The sequence below is a fragment of the Coregonus lavaretus genome, assembly GCF_964263955.1.
Source record: "Coregonus lavaretus genome assembly, chromosome: 12".
In the NCBI taxonomy this organism is placed as follows: Eukaryota; Metazoa; Chordata; class Actinopteri; order Salmoniformes; family Salmonidae; genus Coregonus; species Coregonus lavaretus.
In genome coordinates this window covers 58,558,216-58,573,463 of record NC_139999.1, presented here as the reverse complement: position 1 = coordinate 58,573,463, position 15,248 = coordinate 58,558,216, and the positions used below count along the sequence as shown (strand labels likewise).

The 15,248-nt window shown below is 43.5% G+C and overlaps 2 protein-coding genes across 2 annotated transcripts in view; one reads left to right on the top strand and one right to left on the bottom strand.

Moving 5' to 3' along the window:
- Positions 1–15,248, top strand: part of LOC311138781 (mitochondrial import receptor subunit TOM34-like) — a 33,726-nt gene that overhangs the window by 11,189 nt on the left and 7,289 nt on the right. The gene's annotated exons all lie outside the window — the stretch shown is intronic.
- Positions 4,014–13,374, bottom strand: ywhaba (tyrosine 3-monooxygenase/tryptophan 5-monooxygenase activation protein, beta polypeptide a). The gene is made up of 6 exons (XM_084173278.1): positions 13,246–13,374; positions 8,053–8,353; positions 7,600–7,723; positions 7,181–7,344; positions 5,192–5,287; positions 4,014–5,046 (listed from the first exon to the last, which is right to left on the bottom strand). The coding sequence occupies exons 2-6, from the start codon at positions 8,344–8,346 to the stop codon at positions 4,990–4,992; spliced, it is 735 nt and encodes a 244-aa protein (XP_084029404.1). The 5' UTR covers positions 8,347–8,353; positions 13,246–13,374; the 3' UTR covers positions 4,014–4,989.

Genomic DNA, 15,248 nt, shown 5'->3' with positions numbered 1-15,248 from the left:
ATGAGGGAGGAGGATGTCTTCCCTGTAACGCACAGCGTTGAGATTGCCTGCAATGACAACAAGCTCAGTCCGATGATGCTGTGACACACTGCCCCAGACCATGACGGATCCTCCACCTCCAAATCGATCCTGCTCCAGAGTACAGGCCTCGGTGTAACGCTCATTCCTTCGATGATAAACGCGAATCCGACCATCACCCCTGGTGAGACAAAACCGTGACTCGTCAGTGAAGAGCACTTTTTGCCAGTCCTGCATGGTCCAGCGACGGTGGGTTTGTGCCCATAGGCGACGTTGTTGCCGATGATGTCTGGTGAGGACCTGCCTTACAACAGGCCTACAAGCCCTCAGTCCAGCCTTTCTCAGCCTATTGCGGACAGTCTGAGCACTGATGTGAGTTCCTGGTGTAACTCGGGCAGTTGTTGCCATCCAGTACCTGTCCCGCAGGTGTGATGTTCGGATGTACTGATCCTGTGCAGGTGTTGTTACACGTGGTCTGCCACTGCGAGGACGATCAGCTGTCCGTCCTGTCTCCCTGTAGCGCTGTCTTAGGCGTCTCACAGTACGGACATTGCAATTTATTTACCTGGCCACATATGCAGTCCTCATGCCTCCTTGCAGCATGCCTAAGGCACATTTACGCAGATGAGCAGGGACCCTGGGCATCTTTCTTTTGGTGTTTTCCAGAGTCAGTAGAAAGGCATCTTTAGTGTCCTACGTTTTCATAACTGTGACCTTAATTGCCTACCTTCTGTAAGCTGTTAGTGTCTTAACGACCGTTCCACAGGTGCATGTTCATTAAATGTTTATGGTTCATTGAACAAGCATGGGAAACAGTGTTTAAACCCTTTACAATGAAGATCTGTGAAGTTATTTGGATTTCTACTAATTATCTTTGAAAGACAGGGTCCTGAAAAAGGGACGTACATTTTTTTACTGAGTTTATATCACCTGACATGACAATTCTATCAGTAATGCATAATCTTTAAATGTAGTTTTCTGGCAGATTTCGATTTGGGAAACAAACGGGGGACAAATCAGAGACACTCATCCTGCCTGACGGGGGCTGAATTAGATGATACCAGTTTTGAAACCAGTTGTTTTTAATTGTTCAGATATTGCTTCAATTACAGAATGTTTGAACATATTTTTTGGTAAATGTATTTTGGGATTATCAATATTATTGCAGCGGTGAAGCGAGTTACAATCTTTGGGTGTTTTACGTTTCAGCAATGTCATCTCAGGGTATATTATTGATTGCAGCACTTATTTTCATTTCTGTGAACGTTAGAATGGTTACCTCATAGTGCAAAATAATGAAGATATGACTTCATACACCATCATGGGTCAAATAAGCACTAGGCCTAAAACAATGGTCGGGTTACCCTGCTGAGACATTGCATGCATCAACCAATGGTTGCGTGCCACGTCATCAACTGTGCTGTTGGGCACCAGATTGCTATATGATGTGGCTAGCTGATAAGTAAAATACCTATCCAGGCATTGTAAGATCAGCAACATTTGAGAAGAGGAACATAACCATAGGCAACAAACGTGAGCTGGTAGATTAGTCAGCTCACACCGGAGTAGTGGAAATGACACTCCCACTCCCAGAAAGTGCTCAACAGTAACCCAGGCATCCAAATGAGCAAGCATTCCGGATAGTAGCTCATATCCCGTTATTCGGATTAGCTGTTTACATGCACCTTTGATATTCCTGTTACTATGAATAAACTGAATATTCCTAATTTAAATTAATATGGGTTAAATATAGTAACTGAAATATGGACAGTGACTATAGGCCTATAACCTCTCCTATTATAATATTAACTCCTGCAGAATGATGTGTTTCTTGCAGTAAAATTATACAACAAATGTACATTTTGTCTCGGGAACCTGTGAAGAAATATTACGTTGCTTCCAGAGGCAGTTTGGAACTCGGTAGTAAGTATTGCAACTGAGGACGTGCTTCAGCACTCGGCCTACCACTTCGCGGCTGAGCCATTGTTGCTCCTAGACATTTCCACTTCACAATAACATTTTTTACATTTTACATTTTTAGTCATTTAGCAGACGCTCTTATCAAGAGCGACTTACAGGAGCAATTAGGGTTAAGTGCCTTGCTCAAGGGCACATCGACAGATTTTTCACCTAGTCGGCTCGGGGATTAGAACCAGCGACCTTTCGGTTACTGGCACAACGCTCTTAACCACTAAGCTACCTGCCGCCCCATAACAGCACTTACAGTTGACCAGGGCAGAAATTTGACGAACTGACTTGTTGGAAAGGTGGCATCCTATAACGGTGCCAGGTTGAAAGTAACTGAGCTCTTCAGTAAGGCTATTCTACTGCCAATGTTTGTCTATGGAGATTGCATGGCTGTGTGCTCGATTTTATACACCTGTCAGCAACGGGTGTGGCTGAAATAGCTAAATCCACTAATTTGAAGGGGTGTCCACATACTTTTGTATATATAGTGTACATTTTACATTTGAGTCATTTAGCAGACGCTCTTATCCAGTGCGACTTACAGTTAGTGAGTGCATACATTTTTTAGACCCACACCATCTCTTAAAGGATTCACATTGAAACGTGACTGTGGCCATGTGCTAAAGCAGTGAGGTAGTTCCTAAAAAACAAACAAGATTTCAACATTAAAGTACTTTATTAACTTTAAGTGCTAAAGGCAGTAGCCTACAATTAGGAAAAACACTATCTAGACCTAGGCCTATATCATAAGATCCTTTCAGTGATATGATTTGAACAAAGGAATCTAGCCTGAGAGCGTGTAATGCCTTGATGCTTCATTTCAATTTCTAGGTTTTATGGAATATATTTAAGCAATAAGGCCTGAGGAGGTGTGGCCATGGTATATTGGCCATATACCACAAACCCCCGAGGTGCCTTATTGCTATTATAAACTGGTTACCAACCTAATTAGAGCAGTAAAAATAAATGTTTTGTCATACCTGTGGTATATGGTCTGATATACCACAGCTTTCAGCCAATCAGCATCCAGGACCCAAACTACCCCGTTTAAAATATTCAAGAGCCCCTAGTAGACTGGAACAAATAAAAATAGGATGCCTGAGGAAAAGATTAAGCCTTTTTTCTGAGGTGGAATGCAATTTTTCTGTCAAATAAGTAGCCAATGTTTTCAACTGGTGTTTTAGGCAGCAACTCTGTCAGAGACACAAACCAGTGGTTACAAAAACAAAACAGGAACATTTGGAACTGATAAAACTTTTATTTCACTTTAAATTGTCTTTTACACTTTCCTGATAACATGTAAGGTGAAACTAGAACTGTTTTAAAAGACATACACATCTAGTATTACGTCAATAACCAGTTTTTTTGTTTGTTGTATTTTTTATTTTTTTTATGCTATTCTAAAATTTCACAACCACGTGCGCACTAAGCAATAAAACCGTCACAGAAGCAAACTTTAGAAAGAATACCGGTCAGTAAAAATAAAGCAATTGGAGATACCAGATATACAGACAGGCTCGGTTTCACATTCACTACTGCATTATTTTTTAAATCAAGCGTAGAATAACTGCCATTTGTTCAGCTAAGGGGGAGATTTTTCTTCAGTGCATGAAACATCGTCTTCAGCAACACCGACTGAGACAGATCAATTCTACACCTAAGTGGAATGTTATGGTGATGACAAGGTATTGTGACACTGAGTGAATTCAGCTTCCTCTACAGGGTCCTTGCACTACTCCAGAATCTAACCCATCCACTGACCACATTCCACTACAATATGGTCTCCTCTGATACACCTTAAGTCTCGAGATGCACAAAACAAAAGCATCAATGCCATCTCCGACTATGATAGACAACCCCCTTACACAACTTACATTAGGGGACTTGCTAACACACTCGTCGTGGGCAAAAGCATGCATTCGCTTAGATATCATTTCATGAAGGAAACATACATAACTTTTGACTGGTCAGTTTGGACTGTCAGCATAAGGCTGTCAAGAAAGGCTTGAATAACCAAGATGTCAAAGTTCAACTTAACGGCTTTAAGGTGTTTGTTTGCAAGCAGGTTAACATCACATTTAAGACAGATTTATATTTAACTCTAAAAATGTTTACAATTTACAGTTTGAACCAAAGTGTGAGTCATTATTATTACGCAAAGCAAAAAGTAACATTTAAGAACAAACAAGGATCATTGTACTATTTTCAAACAGCACCTTTATGTCAACTGTTCTAGGACAGCACATAAGGAGAATGCTCCGGGTTTGTTCAAAAAAGGTATATTGTCTTAATGCTAGGTTCTGATGGAATGTTATATTTTTCTTATTTTCAACTGGACAGATGTGGAATGGCAAAACCTAGGGTCCCTTTTATTCATTTTAATTCAATATGCAAAATAAACGTACAATACACAGCAATATGCATGTTAGTCAGTGTCACAATACAGCCTGTTATACCATTCTGTATGAGGCCACAGCAGAATTGCACTGCTACTCAAACTATAAAGTGCTGAATTTTATCAACCAGAATTTTTGTGATTATGTGGAGAAAAACTAAGCATCACAGTGTTTGTTGAAAATAAACAGACAGTTTAATAACCTTTTTGAGTAAAACCAGCAATCGCTAGTACACTAGGAAAGCAAAAAAAGGATACTATAAATGCATAACTTGCTAGGTGAAAGAACATATTTTTGAAATGTTTGGAGGGAATCAAAAGGGAGGGAGGGGGGAGGAGGGAATGGCCTTGCCACTCAACTGGGCAATTTTTATTTCTTTTTTATCCTCACAAAACAAGACTGCTTGTTAACAACTGAGCGTTACCCTGTTGCCTTGGGGCATATTGGAAAAAGGGCACAACTGGTAGGTCAGGTACAATTCATGCTGCTTGTCATACAGAAAGGAAGGGGCTGGATGGAGCGGGAATGTACGGGCTGTATATGTGTAAGAGAAGAGAGAGAGAGAGAGAGAAGAGTGTGGGTGGATTAACAGTGAAGTGCAACGCCTTTAGTTCTCCCCTTCGCCGGCATCCCCCTCGTCACCCTGGTTTTCTGATGTCCACAGCTGCAGAGGGGAAGAAAAAATAATAACCCAACCATTGAGTTCATTGGATTCATACACTCGAGGTATTCAGTTCCAAGAGTATCAAACGATAATGCATTTGAATGGCATTACATTGGCAAGGCGTGTATTGTCGGTAAGCACTTACAGTGAGGTTGTCCCTTAGTAGCTGCATGATCAGGGTGCTGTCTTTGTAAGAGTCCTCGTTCAAGGTGTCAAGCTCGGCAATCGCTTCGTCGAAAGCCTAGAGGGAAAACAGGCATATGGAAGGAGGTAAAAAATATGTTCTGAAAGTCCCAGAATACAAAAACCTACAATGCCTCCCGGTCTCCCGAGTGGCGCAGTGGTCTAAGGCACTGCATCGCAGTGTTAACTGTGCCACCAGAGATCCTGGTTCGAATCCAGGCTCTGTCGCAGCCGGCCGCGACCGGGAGACCCATGGGGCGGCGCACAATTGGCCCAGCGTCGTCCAGGGTAGGGGAGGGAATGGCCGGCAGGGATGTAGCTCAGTTGATAGAGCATGGCGTTTGCAACGCCAGGGTTGTGGGTTTGATTCCCACGAGGGGCCAGTATAAAAAAAAAAGATCTATTCGCTAACTGTAAGTCGCTCTGGATAAGAGCGTCTGCTAAATGACTAAAATGTAATGTAAATGTAAAACACTTTTTAAAACGCATTACCCCTAAAAGGGCATACCAGATGACAAAGTACCATCCATCAAAGTCTATTTTTGATTCAATATCTGGCAAATGCCAACAGCACGAGCACCGGTGTTAATGAGCAGGTTTGTGACACATACACTACATGACCAAAAGTATGTGGACACCTGCTCATCGAACATCTCATTTCAAAATCATGGGCATTAATATGGAGTTGGTCCCCCCCTTTGCTGCTATAACAGCCTCCACTCTTCTGGGAAGGCTTTCCACTAGATGTTGGAACATGGCTGCGGGGACTTACTTCCATTCAGCCACACAAGCATTAGTGAGGTCGGGCACTGATGTTGGGTGATTAGGCCGGGCTCGCAATCAGCGTTCCAATTCATCCCAAAGGTGTTCGATGGGGTTGCGGTCAGGGCTCTGTGCAGGCCAGTCAAGTTCTTCAACACCAATCTCGACAAACCATTTCTGTATGGACCTCGCTTTGTGCACGAGGGCATTGTCATGCTGAAACAAGAAAGGGCCTCCCCCAAACTGTTGCGACAACATTGGACAGAATCGTCTAGAATGTCAGTGTATGCTGTAGCGTTAAGATTTCCCTTCACTGGAACTAAGGGGCCTAGCCCGAACCATGAAAAACAGCCAAAGACCATTATTCCTCCTCCACCAAACTTTACAGTTGGCACTATGCATTGGGGCAGGTAGCGTTTTCCTGGCATCCGCCAAACCCAGGTTCGTCCGTCAGACTGCCAGATGGCGAAGCGTGATTCATCACTGCAGAGAACACGTTTCCACTGCCCCATAGTCCAATGGCGGCGAGCTTTACACCGTCGCATGGTGATCTTAGGCTTGTGTGCGGCAGCTCGGTCATGGAAACCCATTTCATGAAGCTCCCGACTAACAGTTATTTTGCTGACGTTGCTTCCAGAGGCAGTTTGGAATTCAGTAGTGAGTGTTGGAACCGAGGACAGACAATTTTTTACACGCTACGCGCTTCAGCGGTCCCGTTCTGTGAGCTTGTGTGGCCTACCACTTCGCGGCTGAGCCATTTCCACTTCACAATAACAGCACTTACAGTTGACCGGGGAAGCTCCAGCAGGGCAGAAATTTGACAAACTGACTTGTTGGAAAGGTGGCATCCTATGACTGTGCCATGTTGAAAGACACTGAGCCCTTCAGTAAGGCCATTCTACTGCCAGTGTTTGTCTATGGAGATTGCATGGCTGTGTGCGCAATTTTATACACCTGTCAGTAACGGGTGTGGCTGAAATAGCCGAATCCACTAATTTGAAGGTGTGTCCACATACTTTTGTATATACAGTGTAGCTGAGCAGGAGGGGCGTGTTTGCGCTCTGTATTGATTCGGTTAGGCCAGGCTCCCGCTGATCACGCAGGCGCTGCTGTGTGACGGTGGAACGTGTGTGTGTGTGTGTGTGTGTGTGTGTGTTTGTGCGAGAGCGAGTGTATAACGGTGCCCCACCGCCTTCGCCAAACTGCAGGCCTGCTCGGGGGAGTTGAGGATCTCATAGTAGAAGACGGAAAAGTTGAGAGCGAGGCCCAGCCTGATGGGGTGTGTCGGCTGCATGTCCTTCTTGCTGATGTCAAAGGCCTCCTGGTAGGCCTGCTGGGAGTTCTCCACTGTGGCTGTGACAGAGAGAGAGAAGAGGCCCAATTCATTAAACGGCATCATGCTTTTGTTGAAGTGAATTCATGTTTCATTTCACAGCGCATCTCCTGTATAATGGATACTAATTCAACATTGTCTAGATCTTATGTAGTATGTGGACATCAAATTTGAGGTTTTGCTTATTTCCATGATAATCAGAGGCTGAAGGAAAGTGGCTGGTTAACGAATATGGGTGACTCAGAAGCTTCTTCATAGGACAGATGTCTACTTACTCTTCTTTGATTCTCCAGATGCCACCTCAGACAGATATCTGTAGTAGTCGCCTTTCATTTTAAGGTAGAACACCTTGCTTTCTGCCTGAGTCGCATTGGCAATGAGGTAATTGTCGAGGAGTGCCTAAAACAGGGAAAAAAAGAGGGGTTGGTTGGGTGTCAGTCAACTCAAGTCCGCCCTTTCAACACACAGGACCAAACAAAAGATGAACCCAAAATAGATTATGCTTTGCAACCTTGCTTTGGGGTCAAATTCATTCCAGCTCACATTCAGAATGCATAATGAAAAAATGCCTGTTGAGTATAAGGCATTCCTAAATTGCCTGGACTCTAAATGAATTGAACTACAGCCCCAGTGTTACATTATATCACACATCCCCATAACATCACGGGACCCCTCATTTAAGAGCGAGGGGGGCCCATAGGGAGTAGCAAGGGGCCGCGCTCTCTCACCAGCACGTCCTTGCAGATGTCCTGCAGCTCGGCCTCAATCTTCTCGCGGTACTCGCGTGCCATCTGCTGCTTCTTCTCGTTGCCCTCTGTCTTTTGCTCGATGCTGGAGATGACGCGCCAGGAGGAGCGACGTGCCCCCACCACGTTCTTGTAGGCCACCGACAGCAGGTTGCGCTCCTCGTTGGAGAGCTCGCCGCCCTGCTCCGTCACCGCCTTCATCGCCGCCGCCATGTCGTCGTAGCGCTCGGCCTGCTCGGCCAGCTTAGCCTTCTGTACCAGGTCGTTCTTGTCCATGTCGAGGCTGTGAAAGGGCACGGAGTCATTGTGGTGTGGTCATAGTCACACCAAGCAACAAAGGCATCAAAGTTTTACAATCCTGGTTCTATGGACCCAAAGGGATGGTCATTTTCGAACAGGTTTGAAAAACACTGGGGTCAGTTTCTATTCAGTCAATTTAGGAAATAAACTTGAGTAAACTTGCTTTTCAATGCTTTTTAATTTCAGTTTACTTCCTGATTGAATTGAAATGGAATTGACATCAAACCTGAAACAACTCTGGACATGCTATCGGGTTGTCTTTATATCAGAAATGAGAGAACCATGTACAAATATGGTTTGTTAAACATTCCATTTGGCCTAATTACTGAGTATTGAATAGGCTATATATTAAAACTGATTAATAATTCCAGAACATTATATGTCAAAATGAAAAACCTTTCAGATACCAGTCAGGAGTTACTCCGAAGTTATTTCCTTAGGGGCCATACTTGTGAACTTTTGCTTAGACCGTGGTTTAAACCATTGGTCTAAAATGGCTAGCTGCTAGCTTTTCTCTCAGGCCAACCTGGCTAAATTAACCAGCTGAGCAGATAATTAGATCTGGTAACAAAATAACCTATCAGAGACCTTAAACAGTAGAGCCACCATCCAATCGCATTTTTTCAACAGGTCAATTAGGCCACCAGAGGCAGATTGTTAAACAATCAAACTGCTTGGTTTCATTTATTACCTATGGTCTAAGTCAGGGTTCTTCAATTCCGGTCCTGGAGGACCGAAACACTTCTGTTTTTTATTTCTACCTGGTAGTTAATTGCACTCACCTGGTGTCCCAGGTCTGAATTCGCCCCTGATTAGAAGGAGAAGATGAAAAACAGAGGTGTTTCGGCCCTCCAGGACCGGAATTGAAGAACCCTGGTCTAAGTGGAGTGTGCCAATATATTTTAGCATGATGCTACCTTTGACTAGGCTACTGACGTCATACAAAATTCTAAAGGGTTTTCGCATACATGACCAAATTACACATTTTTGCTCATCTATTTAACACATTCATGTACTTTCACTGAAAAAAGTAGGCACATTATATGATATATAACATGTACCTTTGTATTGAAACATCGTAAAAGTCAAAGTGTTGTCAAATATCAGATTTGACCCTCCACTGCTGGAACTCGAGCGAAATAGTGCAAATGTGACGAAGTAGCCAATAATCAAGATGCATATAAAACCTATAATTAAGTGTACTCGTCTATGTAATTTCAGGTATATTCATTGTAGTGACGAACATTTTTGTATTAGGCCTATCATATAGCCTGTGTTTTGGTCTAAGTCACTCCAAGAAGCTCCTTTCATATTATTAATTCACTAAGTGTTGCCTGCTCTTCGATTCACAACACAACCACAATTTGTGTAGGCCTAATAAACATTTGAAGTGTAGGCTACACCAAAGTTCCATATGCAATAGGTTATAGCAAGGAGGACACCATCTGGTGTGAATGCGTGCAACGTTCAACCTATAGTAGGCTAGCCTATATCAACACCATTTTTGGACACGACACGCTAGCCAAGCTAAAAACACGTCCATGACAATGAAGATAGCTCTATTGTTGATCTGAATGTCTATATAGGCTAGGCCAGTCAGTCAACAGCTTGTGTTGCAGGAAAGCACCATCCAATTTTGTGTCTTTTACTGCATCGGCTTCATCCGTTTTTAAGCCAGGAGGTTTCACCTCAGTGGATTCCTGGAGTAGCTACGCCCTCTACTGGAAACTCGGTGAACCTAGCCTGACCAGTCAATTTACCAGGGCCTAAAATTAACACCCGCTACCTGCTACCTGCCAAATGCGGGTAGATTTTGGCATTGGCGGGTAAAATTGATATTTCACCAGCCACGTTGGCAAGTGGTCAGGGCTCCACAGTGCGAGCATTTCACTCGCATTTGCGAATAGAAATAGTCAAGTATGATCACATTTATAGTGAAATAAATGCTGCAGTTTCTGCCACATCCTCGTCGGATGTGGCAGGGCTTGCAAACTATTACAGACTACAAAGAGAAGCACAGCCGCGAGCTGCCCAGTGACATGAGCCTACCAGACGAGCTAAATTACTTCTATGCTCGCTTCGAGGCAAGTAACGCTGAAACATGCATGAGAGCATCAGCTGTTCCGGACGACTGTGTGATCACGCTCTCCGTAGCCGATGTGAGTAAGACCTTTAAACAGGTCAACATTCACAAGGCCGCAGGACCAGACGGATTACCAGGACGTGTACTCTTGAGCATGCACTGACCAACTGGCAAGTGTCTTTACTGACATTTTCAACCTCTCCCTGTCTGAGTCTGTAATACCAACATGTTTCAAGCAGACCAACATAGTCCCTGTGCCCAAGGACACTAAGATAACCTGCCTAAATGACTACCGACCCGAGGCACTCACGTCTGTAGCCATGAAGTGCTTTGAAAGGCTGGTCATGGCTCACATCAACACCATTATCCCAGAAACCCTAGACCCACTCCAATTTGCATACTGCCCCAACAGATCCACAGATGATGGAATCTCTATTGCTCTCCACACTGCCCTTTCACACCTCGACAAAAGGAACACCTACGTGAGAACACTATTCATTGACTACAGCTCAGCGTTCAACACCATAGTGCCCTCAAACCTCATCACTAAGCTAAGGACCCTGGGACTAAACACCTCCCTCTGCAACTGGATCCAGGACTTCCTGACGGGCCGCCCCCAGGTGGTAAGAGTAGGTAACAACACATCCGCCACGCTGATCCTCAACACGGGGGCCCCTCAGGGGTGCGTGCTCAGTCCCCTCCTGTAATCCCTGTTCACTCTCGACTGCATTGCCAGGCACGACTCCAACACCATCATTAAGTTTGCCCATGACAACAGTGGTAGGCCTGATCACCGACAATGACAAGACAGCCTATAGGGAGGTCGTCAGAGACCTGGCCGTGTGGTGCAACCTCTCCCTCAACGTGATCAAGGCAAAGGAGATGATTGTGGACTACATGAAAAAGAAGAGGACCGAGCACGCCCCCATTCTCATCGACGGGGCTGTAGTGGAGCAGGTTGAGCGCTTCAAGTTCCTTGGTGTCCACATCACCAACAAACTAACATCGTGATATTTTGGTTAAAAGACTCACAGAAAATGAAAATAAACAATATACCACATTACGCCTTACTAGTAATACATGTGTTTTAGAAACATTAAAAAGCATGCTCATCCGTTTGTTTGTGTTTTCTTGGTTAAACTTTAGTGGGGGGGGGGATATTTTGGCTGGTAAAAAATCTGAGTGGCTGGTGTACCAAAACGTGAATTTTATGCCCTGCCATTTGCATTGTTACACATGTGACAAGGAAGGCTAGATAATTATTATAAAAAAGTTTTAGGCATAACCCAAACGTAGGCAAGTATACACGTCCATGCAGCCTCGTATGCTTACACATTATTAGTCCCTAGCAGTGTGTTTGTGAAAAAGGCTGAAGAAAGTCATCAATTTATATTGCAGACGCTACATTCTTACAACTGTCGATCAAGTCCCATTGGGGCTCTAGGAAGTTTTTAGGCCATAATCAGAAGACTATCATCTTCTGTGTGCACGTTTTGGTTTTTGCCCTAGCACTACACAACTGATTAAAATAACCAACTCATCATCAAGCTTTGATTATTTGAATCAGCTGTGTAGTGCTAGAGCAAAAACCAAAATGTGTCCACAGGGAGGACCCCAGGACCAAGTTTGGGAAACACAGTTCTACATAACCACTATAGGAAATTAACCTTCACTTTGTTTAAATTATTGAGGTGAAACACAGCTCTAGATGTACACCTAGAGCAAGGAATGTTTCAAATGCCCTGTTAGACACCAATAGAAAAAATACACGAAATGGTCACAGTACTCAGTGACAACGCCGCAGGGGATCTTAGCTATATTGTTTAACCCATTTAATTAATAGGATCTCTATCGTTTAACCAATGTATTATTATGGCCATGTTATCTCAAGTAAATTTGGACTGTCTGATTTGTCACTTGCGTATGTTTATTTACAATGCCTGGAATACTATGACAGTATTGTATCCTAAAATACCAAGGCCAAATGAATTAACTGCCACTGTATTAGTTATTATCGCGATATATTCGATAACATGACAACCTGCTATTCTTTAATCACGGATTTAGCAATGGAACGTCCATGGCGGAAATACTGCAGCATTGCCCTATAAGATCCGTAGGCAACCTCATTGCTAAAGCGCTAGCTAGCGTGCTAGATTCCAGTCCATTGAAGATGTTGGTAGTTGGCTAGCTACGCCCTCTGTCGCATTCCCTTGCGGAATTTTAAGATGGAGAGATACCGTTAGCAAATCAGCTAACGTTAGCTAGCGTAATTGAATGCTACCAATGAGTTGGATTTACTAAAAGGTCATTTTAATTCGTTATCAGCACCAGTTTTATTTTATTGTTCACGAATCGCAAAGGCCTGTGTATTGCAGTCCAGTCACTTTTAAAATTAGCTGGAGATAGCGTCAAGTTAGCATTAGCTTGCTAGCGCTTGTAAGGTTTCTTGATTTCACGACGACCAGGCACAGCACGTTAGCCTGGCAAAATGTGTTTTTCAGTCTCTATACACATTTCATTAAGGAACAATTTTGGATTTTGATTGATATATTCAATTGCAGACCTCCCCAATGTGGCTTGCAATAATCTAAATCCTAGCTGGTTTGTGAGCTCTAGCTCGCCATTCAATCACACGTCTCGGCCTAAATCCTTGTACCCAGCCCCAAACCACAATAGGCACCTTCCGCCATAGATAGCGATTTGAGCCATTGCTAGGTTATTATGAGCCCAAAATGTTCTACCTTACCCAGGAAATAATACTAGAATCGACTTTATGCAAGTGAACTCACATTTAGAATGTATTTTCAATCCTGCTTTTTTTTCTCTGAACGATGGCAGTATCAAGCTGTCCTCCGTTCGCTGCTCGGGATATTCAGGGCAGTACCACTTCCGCCTGCGCTGACACTTCCGCTTCCTCTAAACCCCACCCCTCCCCCCGCCAGTATCTATGGTAACCGCACTCCGGGGTTTTCGGAGCATTTTACAGGGTCGTTGACGTCATAAAGTCCACGGGAACCACTATAGAATGACGTAAGTGGTCGCCATAGTTACTGCAGAAAGGAAGAGGGGAAGCAAGAGTGATAACTGGGCCCAAAATATGTCTTCTCCAGCAGGAGTTTTTGTATGGAGGTCAATGGGAGTGTCGAATTTTGTAACAAAATAATGTGTCTTATTTGCAACATGCAAAAAATGTATGTCTTATTTGCAACATGTGGCTATTTGATCGAATATAAGTTTCGTAATGATTAAGGTTGTTATGAGTGTACTGATATAAGTAGGACACGTGACATCCTGGCAACCGAGAAAAAAACACTTTGGGTGTGTTCATAAATTAAATCTGGAGTGCCAGAGCGTGCTTTGGCCTTTCCTAAATTCAGAGCGTTTCGCTCTTGGAGCGTTCAGAGCGCACACTGGACGCTCTGGCCGAGGAGTAGGGTTGATCCGAGTGTTCTGACGTCGCAACGGCAGCCAAGCACCCAAGCTAACTGGCTAAAGTTGTCTAGCTTGCTAGCTACTTCCAGACACAAATGAGAGAACACCTCACTGTGACCATTTTACTTGCCCTAGCAGAGCTCGTTAGGCTGTTTTCACGTTATCCCGAGCGTTGGTGAATGTAACTGTGCTGCTGATAATTTTAAACCTAACATTAACCTTAATCACACTGCTAACCTTATGCCTAACCTTAAATTAAAACCCAATTTTGACCTTGTGGCTGTGGTAACTAGGAAACCATTGTGCCTGTTGTTCACACAGCATATTGGCTCTAATGGTCCCACCTGATCTTGCCTCCTTCCGACTGCCTTCCATTTTTGAAGACATTTATTTTCATTGTGTAGAGTATCTGGTCAATACAATGGATAATTTGTGGTTACTGTCTCCAAGAGATAGCTGACAGTCAGATGTTATGCCATGTTCACATCATGTTGGAAATATGCCAAGTTCACGTCATGTCGGAAACTAGTACCTCCGAGTTCAAATTAATGTATATTATTTGCATAGAGATTCCTATTGGTTGGTTCAGGTACCTTCCAAGTAGTTGAGGCTCCTCAGAGGAGGAAGGGGAGGAACATCCTACTCAGTAAATTAAATGTGTATTTATTTATTGTGAAACATTAAAATGGTTATCTGTAATATTCATATGTGTCAGCATACTGAATTGTAATTGGATGCATTCTACAGTCGTATCATACTGCGCTATGATTGGTTAAGACCACCCAGGCGGTGAGGTCATCTTCAAGATGATCATGGCCGGAGACACATGAACATGCCAGTTATAGCTAGCTAATAAAGAGCTATGTTTATAAAGAGCCTGTCGTGCTGCATTTGATTATTTTGTACAAAGCATACAAAACAAGACATGGTGTCAGAGTAAAAGGACTAAAATATGGATTTTGCTGGAGTTCCTTCACCTCGAATGGATTGGGAGTCTACAAATCTACCTGATGCATGGCGTAAATTCAAACAACATGTGGAGCTAATGTTCACGGGTCCTCTGAAGGAAAGAGGAGAAGAGGAAAAGTGCAGCTACCTGCTCCTCTGGATCGGTGAAAAAGGGAGAGACATTTACAACACATGGACACTTACCAAGGCTGAATCAAAGGTACTGAAAACATACTATGATCGTTTTAAAGCATATGTTGTGCCAAAGACCAATAACATTTTTGCTAGGTACAAATTCCATGAGAAAGTACAGGGAGCTAGCGAATCGTTTGAACAGTTTGTCACTGAGCTGCATCTGCTTGTGAAAGACTGTGATTATGCAAACAAGGATGAGATGGTCAGGGACTGTATT